Consider the following 26,118-nt stretch of genomic DNA (forward strand, 5'->3'; position numbering starts at 1 on the left):
CATGTCCTTCTTTAAAAAAAAAAATCTCTTTAAGTGCAGTGATGCTGTTCTGAAGAAGAATGTTGCTACAATTAGTGCAGACTCTTGACTTCTGGCCGGAAGGGATGTTCGCATGGCCCTTGTTGTCAGCGTGGTTTCTGTTGGACCAGGAGCAGAGAAGTAGAAAATCAGGATGTGATTCTCTTCTATCGGATAGATGGTCCAGGCCCTATTCTCATCCACGGAGGCCTTGAAGCAGCAGTTCTCAACCTGTGGGTCGCGACCCCGGCGGGGGTCGAACGACCAAAACACAGGGGTCGCCTAAAGCCATCGGAAATACATATTTCGACCCCCGCCGGGGTCGCGACCCACAGGTTGAGAACCGCTGCCTTGAAGGATTATTTCTTTCCTAACACTGTCCTGGAATCGTGCTAAAACAGAGTTTGAATGTGGGACTTTGACAAATCATTTCTGACCTGGAATACAGAAAACACAGGGATTCAGAACCACACGAAGAAGGGTTCGAGTTTGGACTTGGCCAGGTGTCTTCACCTCTCTGCACCTCCCCCTGCACAGGGTTATTAATGGAGCTCTCCTCACTGGGCCGTGGCAGAATGCCTGGTGCACACTCCGGAACTGCAGCTGATGACAGGGTGGTTGGTGACCACATCGTCTTCCTCCTAATGTGGCCTAAGGCAGATTTTTATAGGTGGGAATGAGGTGTCACAGTAAGAGGCAAAAAGATCACCTGGTAGGTCGGGCCACCTTTGCCTCCACTAGCATACACTCGCGTACACACTCACACACTTATACTCACTTGTGCCCTTCCAGAGACCACTTTTGCTTTTCTACCTTTTCGATATTGCAGTTCCACTTAGAAGCCACTGCTCTGCTCATTTCTGATTTAGACAACTTTTAGAAACTTCATGGGGCCTTGGGAATACTCACAGTGTCACCAAACTGGAACTCAAAATCTCTGAACTGTCCTCCTAAAACATCTTAAAAATGTAAATAATAAATCTCATCCAGGATATTGGATACCAACCTCCCTTGGACAGTGAGTTCCTATACTTTCTTCTCTACTATTATTCAAGCCATGTTTTTCACCGTAAAAGTTCTCATTCCAAGGATACCAGTGGGAAGTGACATGGATGCCAACCTCTGATAAACCCACTTTCTTCCAGCATTGTTGGTTCAAGACTTTGAGAAGGAGGTACCTCTAAAGAGAGGACGTTAGCAACTTTAATCTTTGTGACATGCAGTGAAATTAAAGTTATGTCGTTGTAAAATATGGGAAGACTAAAGTTGGGGGGGGGTAGGTCACTGGCTAGGTCACTCAGCTGGGACAGGGAGAACCCAGGACTGCCTCCAAGTCCATTCTCTCCATCCCCTTAATGCCTAAGAGAGGTAGTCCTACTCCCTTGTTCTCTGCGTGAAGAAACTGAGGCTCAAAAAAAGAGAAAGAACTAGCACAATGCCATTTGGTGGGTTAGGAGAGAAACCAAGTCTCCTAATCCCTGATCCTAACTGCATTTACTCCGTCCTATCACCTCCTCAGCAAATTCCTATCCTGAGTCTGGGAACGTGTATCTGTGTCCATTCGTCATTTCATCATTATTATTACAATTAGGAACACTGATTTTAAAAAATCCTTTGCACATGTACAGTATTATGCAGTTTACAAAATACTGTATGTTCACATGCATAATCTCTTTTGATCTCCACAATAACCCTATGAGGTAAGTTGGACAGGGAGTATGTATCTGGTTTTACAGATGCAGAGAAAGTTTGAATAAGTTTCTTGTGATTATACACCTACGAGGGGAAAAGCCATTCCTGGATCCGGTACCTCTGATTCCAAACCTTAGCACTTTTCGTTAACACATACCATCTCTTCTGGTGATAGTACAGTGGTTTCAAAGTACAGTGTGCGGGCTGTTATGGGTTTGGGGTAGTTTCTTTGCTGAAGCTTTTGGGACTCTGCTTGCTTTCTGGCTCTGATGTGGAAGTACAAATGGTTTCTTTCTTCAGAACAATTTGCTCCCCGACCCTACCCCCCTTTTAAAAATAAAATCCACTTCTCTTCCAGATGCCAGAGTGTATATGCATATTTGAACAGTCACCTGGATCTGATTAAGAAGGCTCAGCCTGTGGGTTTCCTCACTGTTGATTTACATGTTTGGCCAGATTTCCATGGCAACCGGTCTCCCTTAGCAGATCTGACACTAAAGGGCATGGTAAGTGACAGCCGGTCCTTGCACAAAGGTGAAGGCGGGCCAAAGGGCTACACAGTTTAAAAGAAGCAAAGTGAAGAGAAAGGAAAAGAGGGAACTTAAACAAAACAGACCAGCAGGCCACTGGCTCCTTGCAGATGCATTGCTGTTCGGAAAGTTCTGGGTGCTCCCATTAAAAGAAGCAAAGTGAAGAGAAAGGAAAAGAGGGAACTTAAACAAAACAGACCAGCAGGCCACTGGCTCCTTGCAGATGCATTGCTGTTCGGAAAGTTCTGGGTGCTCCCAGCATGGTCTACTGAAGGTTCTCATTGTTTCTGAGCCAATCTGTGGAGCATCAAAAGCAGAATTTCTTACATTTAGCTACTGCTGCCTCTTTGTCCCATGGAGTGGCTGGAAGTCATGAGCCCCGGCCTGTGTAATGTTTGTGTTTACATCAGTTTGAAGAGCTGTGTTTCTATTCCCCACCCCCAGGCCGCTGGGGAGGTGGGAAATACTACCACCCGTGGTCTCACTCGCCACAGCCACACACCTGCCCAGGCTGTGCAGGTCAGGACCGTTCAGAATCCATGTGCATATTATTAGGATTTCAGATGGAACTGTGGCAAAAGTAAAATGCAGTTAGTAACAAGTTGGTGGATACATTTGGCTCTTAGTGACTTTAGGGTCCCTTTCGATTTAGAGATTCTGGGCTCTCCTGGAGGGCCAGGATGAACTTGGGGGAAGAGCTCATAACCGCCTAAGCCAAGATATAAGATGTTGGTGGCTAGGTGAGTTAGGTGGCTGAGAGGAGTAAAGATGTCTGAGGATGGATGAAGCATGTGAAGGCCAGAGAAGGAGAGTTAAGCTTCAGTTCCCAGAGGCAAGGAGAGGCCAAAAATAATAAAATAAGCCGTGGATCCAGACAAGGAAGATGTTAGAAAGCTGAGAAGTGGAGTGGCAGGTAGATGAAGACGAGTTCAGAGTGAAGGCGGGGAGCGGTGCACGGCGCATGCACCGTGTGCCCTGCTGACTTGAAGAACTTCAAGATTCAGAATTCCGAGGTTTGTAACTGATTTCATTGAGATTGTTTTAAATAGTTTTATGATACCAGCAAGAAGACCTGATCTTTATTTTCATTACCTTGTTGACATAATCAATTTCTGCTAATAAAAGGGAGTCAAGGTGACAAGAGTTATGTCTGTCTGGAGTCCATGAAGTGTTCCCACAACAGAAAATAATGAGCTTGGCCTCTTTATTTGGCCTCTTTATTTGTGGAAGCCGGAGGGGACTGTCTGCAGAGGGCCATGTGGACACGGGCTGCAGCTAGAGATCCGTGCTTTCAGATAACTGTCTCTCTGGGTGTAAACAGAGGCTAAAGGAAGAACACATTCTATGTGGGTACAAAAATGTATGTCTTAATTAAAGACAAATATCTAAAACCAAATACATCAGACATTTAAAATGCTAGAGAAGTTAAGAGGCCAAACAAAGCAGGGTTTTACTGTAAAATGATCATGGATCTGGAGTCCTCCCCTTGGGGCCCTTCCCCTGCAAACCTTTGTCTCCCCAGTGTCAACACCCAGCATGACAGATGCCATGGCTTCTAGTGCCTTGTGTCTGTTTCTTAAAATCAAGCTTGACATCAACATCATAAGGATATTCTTATAAAGGGAGCCCAAATGCGGCTTGTAATTCCAAAGGAGTCAGTGGGGTTTTCTGAACAATGTCTGCCTCATTTGCGTAAGTACGTACTTATCAAAGGAGATTTCTTGCATAGGAAAATATGCCTGATAATATCCAAAATCCTGATATATTTACTTATTAAAAATGTCCTGTTTTATAAATATACTTTATTTATCACCTGATATTTTTTAGCAATGCTGTCCTTTCATAACTGCCCTTGTGTTAGGCTTACATTTGAAAAGCTGTCACTCCGTGAGTTTACATCACAACACAGGAAGGTGACCTAGGTAAGAGAGAAAGAAGGAAATTCTGGGCTAAAAATTTACCTCCAAACCTCTTCCTCTAGCACACTGTTTATTTGGTCCCCACTATGTGCCAATCACTGCTGTAGGTACAGTTATATGCAACAAGTCCTCCATTCATGGTGTATGTTTCCAGGGGGCAAAGTGGAGTGCTTGATAAAATGTATACAGAGCAACTAGAATCATCAAGATAATCCCAGTAGGACGAAAACCATGTATGATTTCTTCTTTTGGCTTCTGAAACCTTTTCCTAGGCACATGCTAAGTATTTACTGTGGACTTATTGATCATTTATAGTCAACATAGAAATAATAAAGAGATCATTTTTGTCTTTAGAAAAATAATACAAATGAACGTTATGCTAATACTCAATGGATTAGTTGCTATTCTTAATATTTATATGATAAGTATTTAATGCCAATATTAATGTCCAGGTAAATTAAGAGAAGAGGTTCCCATTTTTGTTGTGATAGTGAGCACTTTTGTTCATCAATAAATTATTATAACAAACACAGGCCCTGTTATAGATGGTGGGGGAATATAAGAGTAACTGGCCATAATTCCAGCCATTGGGAATATTACTTTCTTAGGGGATGGTAGTATGTAAACAGACAATAGAGATACTGGGTCAAGCTCCTTAGGTCCACTTAGGGTCCAGGGCTCCCTAATTAGGTAGAAGATGATTGCCCACCTTGGTCTCAGTAGTCCGGTAGGAGGCAATGGGGAAGAGGGTTTGGGCCCAGGGCAGTCACAGTTTATGCAGTGTTCTGGGGGGAGGAACGAGAGTGCCATGTGAATGGCTATAATTTGGGCTCCTTGTATTGTTGTCTTACCTCAATGATAGGTGGCAGCTAGCATTTTATCTTGGTAGTAAGAATAGAACATGTTTTCTCAGAAAACCCCTTGGCACTCGCGATGCCCCTTCTGCTTCAGCAGTGTCGCCCTCTACCAGTTCTCTACACTCACCTCGATGGCACCCACCCATCACTGAGTGCCGATTGATCACCTGCTAGGAGCAGCAAGGGAAAAAGAAACTGTACCTGTCCCAAGTGCCCATGACAGTGGGGAAGGTAATTATTGTTCTGCGTGAGTGCATGGATGTGTGTGTGTGTGTGTTTGTGTGTACATAATCATTGTACAGTGTGACCCCTGTGATACAGACATCTATGCAAGCTGAAGGAGGTGCTCAGTAAATATCTGACTCTGAAACTTTTTAAAGTGGCATTCAGCCAGCAAACCCTCATGCAACCTTTCTTTACTTCATTTGAAAATGACTGTGAAGATGCAGAAGGAGCATAAACTCATGCTGGCTTTGACAATTAAGATGACATTCAACTACAAAGACTAGAATTGACATTCTCAGGAAGAATCTCGGGGAGATTTTTCCAGAATCTAGAAGCTTGATATGTTTGATAAGCATATATGGTATATGGGAAAACAAAACAAAACACCAGCCTCATAGGGGTTTGGACCTCTCTACCTCCTGCTCTGCTCCCTTGCTTAAAAATGCAAGGCCCCTTTAAGGCTAAAAACAGGGCAGTCATCCCTATACTCTGCTGCTGTGGTTAGGGTTTTCTGTTTTGTTTTGTTTTTTGGAAGCGGCAATGAGTTTAATTTCCCAGAACTCTTCCACAACCCAAATCTTATCTTCCCCTTCAGTTCAATCCATTAGAAAACTGCCAGCCCAAGAGGCCAGCAGGGCAGGAAGTCTGATTTAGGATAAATGGCGATGCCCTGCGTTCTGGGTAAAGCCGTTAACAGGGCAGGGACAGGAAGACCCTGTGTATTTGGTGGAGGGGTGTAGTTTTGCACGTCTACTGTCTATTCTAGGATTAGAAAGTCAGGAAGTAGTGCCTACCTCTTGCCACCAAACTACACAAAATAAAAACTGCTGCCTCTGGGAATTGGCAACTACCTGTAGATCTGAAAAACCGAATCCAAGCTCCAGTGAGGGGCTGGGAGTAAATCATGTGGACTGAATGCTGGGAAACACTGAATATGTATAACTCTCATTAGAATGAATAAAAACAGTAATAAAGTGAATCCATTAGGGAAAACATGTTGCATACAAAGAAAAAGAAATACCATTTTAAATACTTAAGGGGAAAGGCCTCTTTAAAATTATTTACTATTGAAACTAAAAGAAAACATTAAAAACTCCTTGTCATATTCAATAAGATTTTTTTAAAGGCACATCTCTATGAAATACAGCAGAAACTTGTTAGGAAGAAAATGAATTCAAATGAAAAAGGAAATTATAAAAAACAACCAAACATACAATAGCAGAATCAAAACCTGCATTGATGACAATAAAAATCCTAGTTTGTACTGAAGAAAGTAAGATCAGAGCTCTTAGAGATGTAGCATATATTTTATTTCTTTTTCTTTTTCTTTTCCAAGTGAAAGGAGGGGAGATAGAGAGACAGCCTTTTGCATACGCCCTGACCGGGATCCACCCAGCAGCCCCCATCTGAGGCTGATGCTCTGCCCATCTGGGGCCATGCTCTCAACTGAGCTTTTTTGAGCACCTGAAGTGGAGACTGCATGGAGCCATTCTCAGCACCCAAAGCCAATGTGTTCAAACCAATGGAGCCATAGCTGTGGGAGAAGAGAGAGAGAGAGAGAAGGGGGAGGAGTGGAAAAGCAGATGGTCTCTTCTCCTATGTGCCCTGATGACTGGAAATTGAACCCAGGACATCCACACGCCTGGCTGATGCTCTACCACTGAACCAACTGGCCAGGGCCAAGATATAGCATATATTTTTAATTTATTAGAAAAACAGTTTGAGGGTGTGTGCTATGGCTTTTTCACTTTTTAAATTTCAACAATGCCTAGGTCAGAGACAGCACTAAATAATTGCTTAAGGTTAGGTGATTATTTTAATCTTTGTTTGTCTGGGGAGGAGTGAATAGTGACCTGCCCAAGGTCAAGAAAGAGCAGAGCTTTTATAAAAACATGAATTCTGACTTTTAGGATGCACACCCCCATGAGGCTGCCTTAATTTAGAACTCTGGACTTTGCAAAATGTGTTGAAGAATATATATAAAAAAAGAGGCCCGTCAGCCACATCATGCGTGGTTTAATTCTGAACCACACCCCTCAGCTGGGCCCTTGCTCCCCTGCTCTGACCACCAGCCTCCTCACTCTTTCTCCCATTTTTATCCTTTTCCTGGTCCTTGATTAAAGCTCTGACCCTGTCTCTTCTCTGTAATGGTTCTAGTTTCCTTTCCAACCTCCCTGACTCAGACTTCAAAAGTAATTGCCACTCCTGGTTTGACCTGGCTCTAAACTCTTGGACTTTAGGTGCCTACCCTCACAAGTGGGAACAGGGCATAACCCAGGCATCCTTCGATTATGCTTGATAGAATCATTTTCTTTTGTTCTGCTAACAGTTGGCTCCCTGCCATGTGACTAGCTATTTTATTTCTCCTTTAGTGATGCAATATCGACCCACAGAACTAGGCTGAAACGAGATGGAGGTTAGGGGGTGGCAACTTAATATTATGCCTGGACCAAGTAGCCACCTATGTAAATAGTTCTCCTTTCCACTTAATAAATGAGGCGCGGAGAGGTAAGGGCTACACATGCGATGTTAAAAGAAGCAGAAGCTTGGGTAATAGCAATCAATCACTGTCAAAACGTTTAACACTGGTGATTCCAGGTTCTTTAACACCAAACCAGAACAAAAATGCTTACTTTTAAAGCAGCGATTTTTAACCTGTGTGCCGCAAGAATTTTTAAAACATGCAATACCTGACTATTTAGTCAGCAGCACTGGTCTCTTTTCCTTTAGATTGTCAAATTGGAAAAAAAAAAAACCAAAGACGAGTCAACACAACAATAGCTGTCTGGTATGGATGAATCAAAATTATGCCTATTTTTTGTCAGATTGGCAATTGGCAAAATATATATTTTTTTGGTGTAGAATTTTAGTGATTAGCTTACATGTGCCACGAGGAGGAAAAGGTTGGAAATCATTAATTTAAGGTAAAGAAACAGATGATGGTCACACAAACAGATAGAGGAAGCTAAATTCTCCCTATCAGGAAAGAGGGCATGTTTTAGTTGCATGCATGTGTGTGGGTGGTGTGATTGTTTCTGTTTTGAATGGTGGGTTGCATAGTTCCACCCCTGTGAAACGGTAATGAGAGCCCAGATTTTGAAGTCAGACCTGTGCATCCTGGATTGACAATGTATCAGTCACATGACCTTTGCGCTCAGCTCTTTGAGGTCAGTCTGCTCATCAGTAGACAGGAAGGGCACCGTCTCCCTTGCAGCATCCTTGTCAGAATCAGATGGGAGCCTGTCACAGTGCACACACAGCCACAGTAAAGGCTTTTGAACCTGGGGCTCCTCCTTAGTGGCTCTTACTTTCATGTTTACAAAGTTGCTACCTGGATTCCTTTGAATCCTGAAGGTCTGTTATGAGCCGTCCACCTTAGTCCCAGGACCAACTGGACTCACCAGCCACGGAGGTTATGACCATAGACAACCAGCTAGAGAAGCGGATCGATCACTTGATCCATCACAGGAACATAGTTTCATACAGGTATAGAGACTACTCTTTGTATTTAAGTCCCTGGCCTTTAATTTCCTCATCAAACACAACAGGAAACTCAAATTTGGTGTACCTTACAAAACTCCTAGCGCTAGAGGAGTTTCGAAAGTCCTTTCCTCCTTGTATATATAACCAGTTTTTATTCTCAGATTAAAATAAGTTCTTCATTTTGATTTTTAAAAACTATTTTCCTGAAATACCCACTCAAAGAAAATACCTCAGAGACATATCAGGCCATGAGAACACACCATGTTCACCACTGGTTGAAACGTGTTTTCTCTTTCATCTTGCAAGTACAGCACTTACCCAGAGTGGAAACTTACTTTCTGGTTCTTTGAAGAGCTGTGATTTCTAACCTAGGCCATATGCTGCTCAAACTGCTGGAGAGTGTAAGTGCTGCTCCAACAGCCCTTCACAGCAAGTGCAGATCAAGCGTGCACATGGAGAACGGGGAGAGAATTGGACAGGAAGGGTCATGAGATCTTAGCCAGTTCCCAGAGGACTGTATCCTAGCTAGAGGTGGCATCACTAAACAGAGTCAGATGTGGATTGGAGTTTGCAACTCAGTTGAGTATTTGCAAGGGCTCAATGGAAGCCAGAGGTTGTATCCTTTGGCTTCCTCTGATGGGGCAGTGGAGGATGGAGCCACTTTTGAGTGATACATTTATAAGCCTTGGCAACATGTGGGCTCTGCTCTTTGACATAAATGTATTGATGTTTTTATTACGATTTAATATTGTTTTATTTAACCATTTTTTACATATTATTTTTGCCTATGGAAAATTGAACCCTATAACAAAGTTTAATATCCACAGTATTGTTTAACTTTCTGATGCATTTTTTTTTATTGAAGCAACTAATTTAGCAGCTAGTATTGTCATTGATACTAATAGGTAGCATATTTCAGAGACCACAATGTGCCAAGCATTATGGCAGATATGATCCATGCATATCATCTCCAACTTTCATAACAACCCTGCAAGACAGTGCTATTGCCCTATTTTAAAAGAGTGGGGAAACTGAGGCTCAGAGAGTCTCTTACTTAACTTGAGGAGAAAAGATCAGAAGTGGTATTAGAACCCAGTCACTTCAAAGTGAGGTCATTGACATTCTTTGGGAGAAAAATAATTAAAAGATGAAAACCAGATCTTTGTATTTTTGTACTTCTGTTCTGTTTTCAGTGGGTCTGCCATATTTTCCTTTTATTTTACTGAATTTTTAAATTATGCTACAGAAGTAGATTTCTTTTCTTTCTATCTGTTCTGTATACACTAAACAACAAATAAAACCAGAACAGGGGGTTGGATTATGGACAGAGTTCTTCCCAAGGGAGTAAGTACATAATGAAGAATGAATCAGGTAGCCATCTGCCAGGAAGACCCAACAGAGAAATAATGGAAAAGAACTAAGGCCTTAGGACCGAGGTTGGGGTCCAAGTTGGTGTGTAAATCCAAGACAGGAGTGGATGACTGCAGGTAGGGGCCAGGGCAGTGACCAAGACAGCTTTGGGATTCCAGTATATTGTCTATTAAAATAACTTAGATTAAAGCATCAGAAGTAGAGCAGACAGGCCCTGGCTGGTTGGTTCAGTGGTAGAGCATCGGCCCAGGGGGTGGATGTCCCAGGTTCAATTCTTGGTCAGGGCACACAGGAGAAGCACTCATCTGTTTCTCCACCTCTTCCCCTCTTACTTCTCTCTCTCTTCTCCTCCTGCAACTATGGCTCAATTGGAGTGAGTAGTCCCTGGGTGCTGAGGATGTCTCCATGGCCTCCACCTCAGGCACTAAGACGTGCTCAATTGCTGAGCAATGAAGCAACACCCCAAATGGGCAGAGCATCTCCCCCTAGTGGGCTTGCTTGGTGGATCCTGGTCAGGATGCATGTAGGAGTCAACATATCTCTCTCTACCTCCCCTCCTCTCACTGAATAAAAAAAATTAAAAAAAAAAAAAAGCAGAGCAGACAAAGGTGTGAATTGCTCAGGACATCTGGCAAACAGCCAATGAACTTCTCTGAGGCAGTGTTCATCAGTCGAATAAGGGATGGTGTCCATCCATTATCTAGTCGTCATGTGTGTATTTGTTGTCTGTTGCTGCTGTAATAAATTACTACATACTTAGAGGCTTGAATTTATTTTCTCCCAGCCTGAAGGTCAGAAGCCCAGGCTGGCACAGCTGGCTCAGCTGGCTTCTCTGTTCCAGTTTTCACAAGACTAGAACTGAAGGCTCTTATCAGCAGGGCTGGGAATAATCTAATTCCAAATTCATTCAAATATTTGACCAAGTTAAGCTCTGTGCAGTTGTAGGACTGAGGTCCCTGTTTCCCAGCTGACTGTCAGGCAGGGGTCCTTAGCTTCTAGAAGCCACCTGCATTTTTTGCCCCCTTCTTCCACATTCAAAGAAGCAAATGGCAGATCAAGTCCTTCTCATCCTTTGAATCTCTCTGATTTCCATTTCTGCATCGTTTCTCCTTGCCTTCTTCTTCTCCCATATCTCTTGGCTGACTCTTCTGCCTTCCTCTTCTGTTATTAAGAGCTCATGTGATTACATTTAGCCCAACTGGATCATCCAGGATAATCTCCATATTTTAAGGTCAACTGGCTAATAATTGGTTCCACCTGCAAAGTCCCTTCCTATTAGTGCCTAGATTAGGGTTTGATTGAGTAAGCAGGGGATGGGAATCTTGGGGAAACGGCTTTAGAATTCTACCTTCAACATTGTATTAATACATTTGTCTGCATTTCCCAAATCTGGGTCAGTTTCAGGCAATGCAAGTGTCAGGCTGGATCGCTGATACCCGCTGAAACCTATACGTATTGTCAGGGAGCTCTGTCCGCTTTCTTTTCCAGGCTGCTGGTGCTCTCAGCCCTGCTCTTCCAGCCCTGCCCTCTCTCCAGAGGTTTTCTGTAACTCTTTCTCTGCCCCTCCTCATTTCCATGCTGTCTGTCAGCTTCACTGTCATTATTGACTCAACAAACAGAACACTTTTTCTGTTCCTTTGTGTTCTTGAAAGGTTTTCAACCAATTCCCTTGAGCGATGGATACCCCATCAAGTTCCAGGGGCCTTAAATAAATCTCAGGACTGGGAATCCTGTTCCTTGTTTCTTTATCTTATTTAGAGACCCCCGTGAGAGTCTGTTTCTAAGCCCTCCACCTTATTTATTTCTATAATCACTTCAGTTCTTTAACAACTAAGAAGGAAAAACATTTAGCTCCCTAAATTACTAATCCTTTTTTTAATCTCAACTCGTTTTAGGGTTCATGAACCTATAATTCCCAGTGCCAAGATTTAGGAGAACTGTTGCCACACCTTACTGCACATCAGGACCTTGCTAAAAAGGCAAGATGCTGGGCCCATAACAAAGGTTCAGTCAATCTGGAGTTGGATCTCAGGAAATCTATACTCAACTAGGATCCCAGGAAAGAGTTCAGAGATGCTCCCAAGTGTAGGGGCAAGTCCACCTGTCTTTCCTAGCCATATAGTGAATGGAAGTGTGTAGATCAATAAGGACTAAGGCTTCTACAAGGAGTTTTTGCAAGTGAGTCCCCATTGTCCTATCACTGGGCACTCTTCAGGGACACACTACTTCTCCACCGTTAACATTATGATCCTGATGTTGGTGGTCAACATGTGCTGTGCCCTGCCTTTCCACCCTGCACCACCATTCGTCTTTGGTGGCCCTCACAGATATGCTGGTACTCATAGCATGTTGAAGGAGATGCTTTATTGCTATAGTCCAATGAATAAATGAGATTGATCGCTTTGTGTATTCCAGAGAACAGAAATGAACATTTTTAAGTGTCACCTATGCACACATAGTTGGCACTGCAAGTGTCTAGCTCAGGGGTCCCTAAACTTTTTACACAGGGGCCAGTTCACTGTCCCTTAGACCGTTGGAGGGCTGGACTAAAAAAAAAAAAAAAAAAAAAGAACAAATCTCTATGCACATTGCACATATCTTATTTTAAAGTAAAAAAACAAAATGGGAATAAATACAATATTTAAAATAAAGAACAAGTAAATTTAAATCAATAAACTGACCAGTATTTCAATGGGAACTATGGGCCTGCTTTTGGCTGATGAGATGGTCAATGTCCGGTTCCATATTTGTCACTGCTAGCCGTAACAAGTGATATGAGGCTATGACGCGCTTCCAGAGCCGTGACGTGTGTGTCCCGCGTCACCGGAAGTAGTACTCTATGTGAGCAACGCTGCGCTTTGCGGCCACTGACCACCCATGAAAGAAGTGCCCCTTCCGGAAGTGCGGTGGGGGCCAGATAAATGGTCTCAGGGGACCGCATGAGGCCCGCAGGCCGTAGTTTGGGGACCCCTGGTCTAGCTCTTGTAAACTCAGTACAGCTTGCTGGAAGCAGGGCATTTTGCAAATGACATGTAATCTTCACACAAATGCTTATACTATTATAAGCATTATATTATATAAATACGATATTTTATATACTTTATATATTATTTATCTTATTTATATTTGTGACTATATATTTAATATTTATAAATAAGATATTAAATTTTTAAAAATATTATTATTTTACATATTTAAAAAATTAAGGCTCAGAAAGGTTATAAAACTCACACTGTCATGCAGTCAGTGAGGGGCAATATCAAGATTTAAACCTATGTTTCTCGCTCCAGAGTTTGTCATCTTTTCATTCGCTACACTTCTCTTCTAAGCTCAAAAATCCCAAGCTCATACATCCCAAGATGTATGTAAGCATTTTATAACCATTACCTAAGATGCTGAAATAATCAAATAAAGTTGGCATCTCTTTGGCCACTCTATATAGCTTTCACCCAACTCTAAATATTAAGTGTGTTTTCTCTTACAGTTCTCATTACACAGTAGCCAAATAAATAAAATGTGCTTACCATTGCAACTATCCCATGGGGTTTCCCCACACATTTCACTGTCTCACCCAGACATTCAAAACAGACACATGCACATCTGAAAACACATTTCTTCCACTTGTGCTTCCTTCCCACTTCCTCTTATTGATGGAACCATGCAGCCTTCAGCCAGGGGTGTCAGCTCATCTGTCCTATCCCAGCCTTCTCACTGGTTACAAAGCTGCACCTGCCCCCAGACATACGTCTGTCATTCCCAGGGCACTGCTGCCACCTTCCTACCAACACAACTCCCTAAGGGCCCTCTGTGGCCCCCTGAGTGGTCCACACGGCAGGCATTCCTTAGAAAGTTCCATCTTGGGCTGACTGTTATTTAACTTTTGTCAAGGCAGAGGGAGGTCCCTGGTATTTGAGAGGACCCATGGACTTAATGATCATATGTCCCTCCAGCTGCAAATTGGGCAAGATGTCCAGGAAGCAGGGGACCCTCCCCTGCCACCATAGTAACTTAGCACTGTAAAGGGACATGTCTTTCATTGAGCCACATTTCAACTCTATGGCCCTGGCGCTAGGGGTGCGGAGATGGTGGCAAAGGCTCTGGGAGAAGTGATGAGTGCCAGCTGACTCCCTTTTGTACTGAGTGTCTTCTTCCCAAGAATAACCGTTTTTCCTTGAAGGGTAGTTAGGTTTTATTTATTGAAAAAAAGAAATGCTGTGTCACCCATTATGTGTCCTCTTTTGTCACAGCTCTTAGCAAGCTCAAGAGTTAAATTTAGTGCTCATTTACATTGATTATCTCATTTTCAGTTTCTAAAGAAAAGAAACTATCTTCTCTTTCCTACATTATGATTTCTGAGCTCTGGAAGTACTAAGAATTTAGAGCAGGGTTCATAATATCTTTTCATTCAAATACCAATGCTTTTTTGGAAGTTATTATTTTTTTTAATTTTTCTATTGATTTGAGAAAGAGAAGAAGGGGGGGTAAGGGAGAAGGAGAGAAAGAAGCATCAACTTGTTCCATTTAGTTGTTCCACCTAGTTGTTCCATTTAGTTGTACATTCATTGATTGCTTCTCATATGTGCCCTGACTGGGATCAAACCTGTAACCTCAGTGCGCTGGATGACACCTTATCCATTGAGCCACCCAGCCAGGGCTGGAAGTTCTTAGGAATATCTACTGGGGATTAAGAAAGCTAACTCTGGTGATATCATACTCTTCTCTTGTGGGGTCTTACTAATTGAGAAGGCTATCAGAACTGGTTACATTATCAATGTTATTATAAAGGACACTGGGATTTCTAATAAATTAGTAGGAGACTACATCTTATATACAGAGTCTAACTTCTCCCTCAGAGCCATTATATTTTATTCATATCTGGTTCAGGACTGACCAGCAGGCACATGCGAGTCTGCCAGGCAGATACATACCCAGTCACACCAATGAATCCTGGCTTGGTTCACATCACATTGATGACCAGGGAGAAAAGCCAGAAGTAGGCTGCCTCCTGGACTGGCTCTGGAAGAAAGTTCTAAGCTGTGGCCCAGTCAACTGACTTTCCCAGTAGACCAACAGCAGAGATGCTATTGAGGCCAGGCCAGTACTGAAGAGAAAGGGAGAAAGAAAGAGACCATTCATGACCAGTGATCTTTACCCAGGACCATTGCATGTCATGGCATTGGTTACTCACACAAGACATTTGGCTGAAGGGGGCATATGACAGGGCTGAATCCTTTTCACTCTGCTCCTTTTTATAATTCATTCTCCAAGGTGGCCTGTTGTATGTATTTAATCTACCTGAAGTGGGCACCTTTTTTCTAATTCACACAAAGATTCCATGTGCACTACAGAGACCCTACCTTTCCTCCAAACTTGGGTAAGGCACTCCTCCGATGAGGATGGCAAGTACAGAGGTCAGGGTGTTGGGAGCATGGAGTAAGCAACTGTAGGTGATCTTCCAGTGTTCTTTCTTGGGACGTGGAGCAAACGATTCCTCCCCTCTGTGGCTGTATGAGGAGCCGACGTAGTAAATTTTGCCCTCTCATAATTTTATAAGGAGAGAGAAGGACAGGATATTTGGAGAGAGTGGTATACAAAAGGAAGAGGGAGCATTCAATTGTCCCTAATTCACCAATTCAACAAGTATTGACTTAGTGTCTACTATGCGCCAGGCACAGTGCTGGGCACTGGAGATACTGTGGTGAATAACACAAGTCAAGTCTGTCAGAGTGCCTAGGTTTGGTTTGCGTTCTGTGTGTTCCCTTAGGCAAATTATTTCCTCAGGAAAGTTATGAAATGAACTTCCTTATTGTCCGCATTGTTTATGTCCTCCCCTCATTTTAGCATGCCTCCTGGATGTTCAGGACTCTGGGGAGTTTTATGAGAGATGTACCTTCACAGAGACACTGGCTGGAGAGAATGCATCCGCAGAGCTCCTCTCTGGGCCCTCAGTCGAACCTTCCATGCCTCTATGGGTTAAAATCAAAGTCATTTCTCTCATCTGGCTGCCCGGTTATTTGCCAAGAAAAACTATCAGCAGGAATCCTCTTATTAACAGATTTAAATGAGGAGAGAATAAGCACAGCACGGAAGAGCTGAGCGAGGAAGGGCAAGCTCGGATACCGGAGCAGTGAGCAGGGGCGCATCCAGGAAGAAGCGTATCAGGCAGGGAAGGTATTCTGTTTCAGAATGAGGGCCAAGTGGGCATGTTTACCAGGGAGTATCGGGATCAGGCTTGCGTGTGGGAATAACCACTAGCTCCATGGTAGAGAGGAGCACCATTAGGGAGATTGGCTCAGGGGCTAATTCAGCAATCAGGAAGGGCATGGTGGTGGCTTGTGAGAGACAGCAAGGATGAAGAGGAGGGGACCAAATAGACAACACTTGGACACTGACTAGATATGGGAAGGGAGAGACAGGTCAGGGGAGAGTGCTCCCAAGTCTCTGGTTTGGGGAACAGAATGGAGTCTGTGCCCTGCCAACAGGCCGGTGCTGGCCCCTTAGTCACGCTGGGGAGTAGCCTCTGGAGAGATGGAGGAAAGTGGCCTGGGAGAGCACTTAGCTCCCATATTGTGATGCAGGATGCCTGTCACCACCTCTTGGAACTCGGGACCATGAACACTGTAGGCCCTGAGTAAATAAATGTCTGTTAAGTGAATTAATTTTTGTAATGTGAAAATATAAACTGAACTCTGATATCGATGCCCACAAACTTTACATGATGTTTGATGGAACCAGCAGTCTTAACCCTCTAGAAAGGTCCCAAGAAAACCCCTCAGTGAATGGGAGACAGGAAAGTGGGATGGTGAATGAGTCTCAAAAGCATCCAAACCCGGCATGTTCAGTTCTGGAATCTCCCAGAGATTGACACACTCCATGTCAGTATGTGATTCAGATCGATGTTAGTGACATTCCTTGGCAAACCCAAATTCTAAGTTACTCCCTAGTAGGTATAACATTTACAGGAAATACATTATTTTACCCTGACTACCCCCTGGACACTGGTACACTGAATCCTGATAGTAGCAGAACCCGGAATAAGAAAAACTTTTGCAAGAATGCCATTGCTACATGTTGTTGATTTCTGTAAACCAAAGATGTTTGTAATAAAAGTTTTATTTAAAGAAGAAGAAACTTTATTCCATGCTCAAAAATACCAAACATGGCCTTCCAATAGCATTTGTTTTGTTTTTGTTTCATTCAAGGCAAGGCATTTCTTTGGAGAAGAAGGGATAGTTTTCCCATGTCTGGAGATTAAACAATTTAGTAGTCATTTCACGTTCAGCTCACAAAAAGGGGATTTGCATATGAACTTGATTCGGCAGGAAAACACATCCGAGCATGTTTCATGGGAACTAACTCTATCCCTGGCCGCTCCTTTTGCCAATCACTATTTATTTTGTTTTGTTCTGTTTTCACCTCTACAGGTCACCGGATTGAAACTATCTCAGGACCTCGATGATCTTGCTATTCTCTACCTGGCCACAGTGCAAGCCATTGCTGTAAGATATTTTAATGCCATTTTTATTTATTTATTTTTAAATGTTATTAAGAAAAGTATAAGGAAAATAAACTACATTTACAGTATTTATTGAAAACATCTGCATATAAGTGCACCCATGCAGTTCAAACCCTCGTTGTTCAAGGATTAACTGTATTTCTCTGTAAATATAAAAACATACACTTTTTTTTTTATTACTAAGTGAAAGGGTGAGAGACAGGAAGGCAGAGAGACAGACTCGTGCATGTGCCCTGACCAGGATCTACATGGCAACCCCCTACCGGGTGATTCTCTGCCCATCTAGGGCCATTGCTCCATTGCTCAGCAACTGAGCTACTTTAGCACCTGAGGAGAGGTCATGGAGCCATCCTCAGCCCCCATGGCCAACTCGCTCAAACCATACAAGCCATGGCTGTGGGAGGAGAAGACAAAGAGAGAAGCAGGAGGAGGAGAGGTGGAGAAACAGGTAGTCACTTCTCCTGTGTACCCTGACTGGGAATCGAACCCAAAACTTCCACACACCAGGCCAATGCTCTACTTCTGAGCCAGCTGGCCATGGCCTAAAAACATACATTTAAATTTTTTTTTAATTTTTCTATTGCAGTTGATATACAATATTATATATATTAGTTTCATGTGTACACCCCAGTGATTAGACAATATAAAACATACTAAGTTATCATTCCAATAAATCTCTTACCCATCTGACACCATACATAGTTGTTAGAATATTATTGACTACATTCCCTGTGCTGTCCTTTACATCCCCATGACTATTTTATAACTACCAATTTGTACTTCTTAATTCTTTTCCTTTTTTTTACCCATCCCTCCAACCCCCCCTCCCACCTGACAACTGTCAAAATATTCTCTGTATCTATGAGTCTGTTTCTGTTCTGCTTGTTTATTTTGTTTTTTTAGATTCAATTGTTGATAGATGTGTAGTTATTGAATTTTATTGTTCCTATTTTTTATTTTTTCTTCTTCGTAAAGAAGACCCTTTAACATTTCATATAATATTGGTTTGGTGGTGATGCGCTCCTTTAGCTTTTTCTTGTCTGGGAAGCTCTTTATCTGTCCTTCAAATAAATGATAGCTTTGCTGGGTAAATAATCTTGGTTGTAGGTCCTTGTTTTTCATCATTTTGAATATTTCTTGCCACTGCCTTCTGGCCTGCAAAGTTTCTGTTGAGAAATCAGCTGACAATCTCATTGAAGCTCCCTTATAGGTAATTAATTGCTTTTTCTTTGCTGCATTTAAGATTCTCTCTGTCTTTAACCTTCTGCATTTTAATTATGATGTGTTATGGTGTGGGCCTTTTTGGGTTCATCTTATTTGAGACTGACTCTCTGTGCTTCCTGGACCTACCTGTATGTCTATTTCCTTCACTAGGGTAGTGAAGTGTTCTGTCATTTTTTCAAATAGGTTTTAAATTTCTTGTTCTCTCTCTTCTTCCTCGGGCACCCACATGATGCCAATGTTGGTACACCCAAGGTTGTTTCAGAGGCTCCGTAGATTCTCCTCATTTGGTGGTGGTGGTGGTGGTGGTGGTGGGGGTTCTTGCTGGTTTGATTGAGAATATTTTTGGCTTACTTATATTCCAAATTGCTCTTTTGATTCTGAGTTTCATCTACGTTACTGTTAATTCCTTGTAAATTAGTCTTCATTTCAGTTAGTGTATCTTTCATTTCTGACTGCTTTTGTTTTATAGTTTCCATGTCCTACACTCTACTCTGAGTCAACCAGCCAGGGCCTCCAAGTACTTTATTATGCTGAAGTTCTCATTAAGTTCATTGACCATTCTTGTAACCAGTGTTTTGATCTCTGCATCTAGTAGGTTGCTGGTGTTCATTTAGTTCTTTTTCTGGAGTTTTGTTCTGTTCTTTCATTTGGGACATATTTCTTTGTCTCCTCATTTTGGGAGCCTCCCTGTCTTTGTTTTTATATATTAGGTAGAGCTGCTGTGTCTCCTGGGCTTGGTGGAATGGCCTAATGTAGTAGGTGTTCTGTAAGGTCCAGTGGCACGGCCTCCCCATTCACCTGTGCTGGGTACCCCAGGGTGGTATACCCCCCCACCCGGTGTGGGCTGTGCATTCCCTCCTGTTGTAGCTGAGCCTTGATTGCCATTTGCAAGCCAGAGGGAGACGGGAGGGATTGGATTTACCCCCAGGTCAATGGGCTGCATAGGCTGGCTATGCCCACTGTGGAGGATCAGCTGTGCAAGGGCCCTCCCCACAGAGCAGGATTTACTAGAGTAGGGCTCTGATGCCCGCTGAGTTCACCCCCTGAGTGTGTGTCACTTGTGGAGGTGTTTGGGTTGTGCTTCGACATGGTCTGAAGCTGTTCACTGGGTGCACTGGCTGTGGGGCCTCCCTAGAGGTGCAGACCAAGGTCAGCTGTGGCCTGTGTTCTGCCCGGGGCCACCCAGCATGAGCTACAAAGTGATCTGCAGGTGGCTGCTACTTGTGCTGGTCTTGGAGGTGCCCAGGAGAAGTCAAGCTGTGAACCAAGGCCCGATGCTGCTAGTACCAGGCCTGGGGCCACTTAGTGAGAGGTATGGGACTCATCAAGGCTAGATGCTGCTTATTTGAGAGATTTTAGGAAAGTCCTTTAGGAAGGATGAGCTAAGAAAGGCCATTTGTATGCAAAAGCCACTGGAAATAGACCACTTGGTTGGGCCTGCAAGTTGGATGAGGATGGGGTACCAGGGGTCCAGGGCGGGGTGAACAATGTGAACCAGGTGGATGGGGACTCATATATGATACCCACCTGCCAGGTCTGTAAAGGGGTGGGGGTTGTCTCAGAAAAGAAACAAGGGCCTCTGCCAACACTTTGTCTGGGAGAAAGCTGCCCACCCCCAGCTCTCACTCTGATGCCAGACAATTCAGTCCCTCCCTATATGCCTCTGTGCCTTTCAAGCTGCTGCCCCTGTGCTGGAGCTCAGAGGGAGTGAGTCTGAGTAAGTCTGTGTATGACCCCTTGAGAGGAGCAGCCTGGGGCTCCTGCAGCCATCTGTCTCCCTCAGCCACAATCCCCGCTGGTTTTTACAGCCAGAAGTTATGGGGACTTCTCTTCCTGGCACTGGAACCCTGGACTGGGGGGCTGGTATGGGGCTGGGACCCCTTACTCTTCAGGGGGAACCTCTACAGTCAAGAGATGAGCCACACATGGGTGTGGGACCAGCCTGCTCCTCCTCTCAACCCTTCCTACCAGTTATGATGTGGCTTCTTCTTTATATCTTTCGTTGTAGGACTTTAATTCAGCCAGATTTCAGGTGGCTTTTAATGATGGTTTTTCTGTAATTTAGTTGTAATTTTGATGTGGTGGTGGGAGTTGGGAGTTTTACTGTCATTTTTAAAGAGGCTTATGGTATCAATCAACTTTACACCACATGCTCCCCAAGAAACATCATATGCTTTTGTGACAGAGATTCTTAATTAAAAGGGAGCTGGCCAAAAAGAGATGGGTGTCTGTCCAGAAGGAAATCTTGATGAAGGTCTTCACCTGCTTTATTAATAGCCTCAAATCGCTGAAAGCTGAAAAGTGTTGAAGTCTTTGAACATCAGCCTTGTCATTTATCTAATTCATCTTCTAAGTTCAATTAAATAGAAGCAAGGAAGCAGATACCATGTATGTTTGCATTGAGAAAAACTGGATTAACAATGTCCAAATTTATAAAACACATATATTATTTCCCTTTGCAAAAAAAAAAAACATAGGGTTTCTTTAAATAGTAAGCTTTTTAGAACAAAAAAAGTTTTTGTTTTTAGATAATTAGCTGCTTAAATATACATAAAAGTTTGTGATGGTTAGGGAGGGAGAAAGGGACGAATTTAAATCTAAAGTGTTAGGAGCTCCTAAACTGAAGGTTATTCAAAAATGAAAACAAAATTTTAGCCTGACCAGGTGGTGGCACAGTGGATAGAGCGTCGAACTGGGATGTAGAGGACCCAGGTTCGAGACCCTGAGGTCGCCAGCTTGAGCACGGGCTCATCTGGTTTGAGCAAAAGCTCACCAGCTTGGACCCAAGGTTGCTGGCTCGAGCAAGGGGTTACTAGGTCTGCTGAAGGCCCGCGGTCAAGGCACGGGCAATCAATGAACAACTAAGGTGTCACACTGCGCAACGAAAAACTAATGATGGATGCTTCTCATCTCTCGGTCCTGTCTGACTCTCTCTCTGTCTCTGTATAAAAAAAAAAAATGAAAACAAAATTTTAAATGCTGAAACGTGATTGTCTAAGGATTCTTCTTCTCTAGAGGCAATCTTATGAGTAGGCTACAAGAGGCTTCTAACCCCTGAAATCATGCAGGAAAGGTTGTATTTGAGTACATGTTAGAAAATACATTTTGGGGTAGTGGTTTATGGCTGCCAGATCTCAGAGCTGGTAGGAACCCCAAACTAATAGGTGGTTCAGTGAGACTTAGTCACTGTGGAAAGAAAATGGTGACCAACTTAAAGGAAAAATCAGTATATTAAATTCAGATTCAAAATTCATTTTCAGAAACATACCTATTTGAACAAAGTTTTTCATTAATAATGCTGTATGGGCTTATTTATATGCTATTCAATTACTCTGTTTCATACATCTTTCATAACCTCATGGTTTCAAATAATAGAACTACATTCATTTCCCCACATATCCATCTCACCAACAAAGATGCTTGCCTTATGTTCAGACATGTCCCGGCACCATGCACATCTGATAAGAGAACTTCCAAACCACTAAAGGAACGTGTCTTTAATGTAACTCCACAGGGGTATGGAATCAGCCAACTTGATTAAACAATCCTTTAGTTTATAGAACAGTTTGACTCTATTTTCCTGAAGCAACTGTCTTACTGATTTAATAGTGCGGCCAGTTCGGTGAAATCTGTCAGCCTGCTTTATTTATGGGGACCTGGTCAAAAACAGACAATTCTGACATTCATCAGAATGGAAGGAATGACTAGTAAGATGAAAATGGAGAAAACACAATGTGTATTAGTAGTAAAAACAATTATTTAGTGATCCAGTTTTATACTAATGATGATGATAATAATAATAAATAACATAGTTTTGGGGGATTATGTGCCAGGCACTGTGCTAAACATTTTACACACATTATCAAACAACCTTTTAAGGCAGTGTTAGGCAAATAAGTTTATAAAATATGATTTTTACGTTTGCTTATGTATAGTTTGCATTGGGAGCTGGGCATTGCCAGGTATATGTGGGTCTGTGAAATTGCAAATTACCTTCCTGCTTGGGGAGGGCCATTGTTTTTGCTAATGTTTGCTGGAGGAGAGGTTTTTGTGCCAGAAAGTTTTGAAAGGAGAAGGAGAGGTAGAGAGAGAAGCCATGTTTTGTGGGGAGGCAGAGAGAATGCAGGGTGCTGAAGAAGAAGCCACGTTGGCAGGATGAGAGCAGAGAAGGGAGAAGGTGTGCAGATAGGGAACGAGAGCTGAGGGGCTTTGGAGAGCTCCGCTGAGACTGGTGGGGCCTTTGATTCTAGGAGGAACCGGAGAAGGTTCTCCTGATTGTGGAACTGGTTAATATGTCAGGGTTTTGTGAGCTACAGATGAAGAGGGAAGTGTTTCCCTGTGTGTTTGCTCGTCAGCCAGTGCAAGACTTTAATAAAGGAATGGCCTACCATTTTTGGCCCCACTGTTTCTTTACTGTCTGTCCGAATTCAATGGGAACCTGCATGTGAGTGGCCATAATGGCGGCGGCCCCTGGCCTTACAGGCAGGTATGATAATCCCTAGTTCACGGTTTAGAAACCTAAACTTCAGTGAGGTTAATTGCTCAGTTTCATACAATTAGTAAGGGGCTGGGATGTCTAAAATACAACGAGATAGATGATGCATTGAGGAACTTTTATTATCTGATTCATTGATGTTACTGTATGAAAAGTCTTATAGTAGAATAAATCGCTTGCACTGAAATTAATAATCCAGGAAAATCAGAGCTGGGTGATGCCCTTCTTTCTGAGTCCTTGCCAGGAGGCAGACATGATGAACAAAGCTGACATGAAGAACAGGGCCACCTAGGACAGACCAAGGGATGCCACCTCACTGTTACCTCTCGTTGACACCCACTCTCAGTGCCAGGCACCCAACATTGTACTTAAGACCCACTTGTGGCTTAAGACAATAACCTGTCAGTAGGTGAGATTGTCCTCATTTTATAGAGGGAAAACCGCTCGCCAAGGTCAAAACAACGAACATATGACAGTAAGAACTCGGACCTGTCTCACTCTCATGCTTCTGCCCTTTGCACCTCACCATGCTGCATTTTTCTTTGATCTATTTGTGAAAGCGACAGGGATAGAATAAGCTTCTAGGCATTCCCAAGAACAGTTTTGACTTGGCACATTTTAGAAAACATTGTTAATTTGGCCAGAATTGTCTAACAGAGGTCCCGGCCTCTTAAGAACATTGCAGCAGAAGTCTAAGAATGTATAAATGGGATAAACCTAATGCAGGTGGTGTTTGTGGGGGAGTAGGGGAGCCCATTACCTTTTCCCAAATACTACACACTTGGAAAATCAATCTTGTATATAATGGGCCGTACATGTATTAAAAGCTATAGTATTCATTTGGTCTATTGTCTTAATGACCTTTATAATACCATGATGGAAAGGCAAATGAAGACGGAGATTTTTCAATAAGACTATCATGGAGTGAATGGAATTGTTAAGAGTTCATTCTGTTTTGCAAAACTATTTGGGTGTGCTGATCTTTCAGGAAAACATGTGCATTTTAATTAAACATTCTAATAAAGATAATGTCCCATAATGTTAAACTTGAAAATAAAATTTTATTTCATTGGCTTTGACTAAGGCCCTAGCAACCTATTTGCTCTAAGTTAAAGTTAAACAAACTTCTCTCTATAGTAATATCTGTGATAGGTATTTTGTAGAAATAGAATGAAACTGAAGAGACTTTGTAATGTGCAAAACCCTCCATGAAGTAAAATTCTCTCTTGATCACACTTAATTGAAAGGCTTGTCAAACACCCACTTTATCCATAGCCTGTTCATCTATAGTTGTTTTTTTTTTTTCAGAATAGACCCTTAAAAAGTACTATTTGCATTTGAAGTATCTCAATTTGCATTTGGTTCTGTACATTCCCAGTGGAATAGCCTAATTTTAATTTAAGTTTCTCTGTGAAAACATTTTTTCCAGAAAGGTGAGCACAAAATTGTTTTTGAACAAAGCCCTTTGTCGCTGCATTTCAGGAGGGTGGAGCGCTTCACAGAGTGGGGTCTGGAACAGGAAAGGGAAGGCCCTGGAACGCACTGACAGCCGAGTGGGAAAGTCCGCCAGCAGTGCCACACGGGGAGAGACAAGCTGTCACAGTCCCTCCTGAGGGAGTGCCTCTTGTTCAGGTCCTTTCTTTCCTTTTCCTTGGCAGTGGGCTTTGTATTACTCTCTACTCCAGCCCCCTGATCTCACGAGCCCCAGGTCCCTGGTTTTAGAAACATCAGAAATATCATTTTTTGCATGGCATTTCTATCCACATCAGGAGGCAGCATCCCCCCCCATCCTCTATGGCCTTAAGCAAATTATGTCACTGCTATATGGGGATCATGATGTGTAGTTTTTGAATCTGTCCTACATTAGTGATGGCACTTAGTCATAGCAGAGTGCTAATAACCAGAATGACTCTCATGTCTAAACACTTTTCATGTGCTTGACTATCTACTACGTACCCTTATCTACAACAGCAACCTAAGATCACATTTTAATTTTTTTCATGTTAATTCTGAAAATCCATAGAATTTTTGAGTGAACAAATATAATATTATTCCCATTTTTTAAAAAAATGAGGCCCTGGCTGGTTGGTTCAGCGGGCCCTGGCCAGTTGGCTCAGCGGTAGAGCGTCGGCCTGGCGTGCAGGAGTCCCGGGTTCGATTCCCGGCCAGGGCACACAGGAGAGGCGCCCATTTGCTTCTCCACCCCTCCCCCTCTCCTTCCTCTCTGTCTCTCTCTTCCCCTCCCGCAGCGAGGCTCCATTGGAGCAAAGATGGCCCGGGCACTGGGGATGGCTCTGTGGCCTCTGCCTCAGGCACTAGAATGTCTCTGGACACAACAGAGCGATGCCCCAGAGGGGCAAAGCATCGCCCCCTGGTGGGCATGCCGGGTGGATCCCGGTTGGGCACATGCGGGAGTCTGTCTGACTGCCTCCCCGTTTCCAGCTTCGGAAAAATGAAAAAAAAAAAATGAGACTTGAGTCTTTAAGAAAGGTTAGGTACAGCTTTGATTCAAAAAATAGGTGAAATGTCTTAAAACTGTTTAAGGGTTTTTAAATTCAAACACCATGATCTTAGTTACTACAGATCCATGCCCCTCGAGTAGACAAGGGTTACCTGTAATCCATGGACACCAAATGATTGATGGTGGACATAAGGGCATCAGTAGACCTCTTAAAATTATTTACAATACCATTTTGTATATGACTTTTTAGGGAGAGGTCAGTAGGTTTTATTATATTCTCAGGAGAGTTCATGACTGCCAAAAAGCTTAAGAGAGAACATCTGGGGT

At 43.0% G+C, this 26,118-nt stretch overlaps 1 protein-coding gene across 8 annotated transcripts in view; it reads left to right on the forward strand.

Moving 5' to 3' along the window:
* FGGY (FGGY carbohydrate kinase domain containing) overlaps positions 1–26,118 on the forward strand; it is a 450,547-nt gene that overhangs the window by 332,001 nt on the left and 92,428 nt on the right. For all 8 annotated transcript variants that reach the window (XM_066376414.1, XM_066376408.1, XM_066376413.1 and 5 more), the window contains 2 exons: positions 2,069–2,216; positions 17,520–17,594. In XM_066376414.1, coding sequence (XP_066232511.1) covers positions 2,069–2,216; positions 17,520–17,594 — 223 coding nt within the window. The remainder of the gene's footprint in view (positions 1–2,068; positions 2,217–17,519; positions 17,595–26,118) is intronic.

The sequence above is a fragment of the Saccopteryx leptura genome, chromosome 3 (assembly GCF_036850995.1).
Source record: "Saccopteryx leptura isolate mSacLep1 chromosome 3, mSacLep1_pri_phased_curated, whole genome shotgun sequence".
Lineage (NCBI taxonomy): Eukaryota > Metazoa > Chordata > Mammalia > Chiroptera > Emballonuridae > Saccopteryx > Saccopteryx leptura.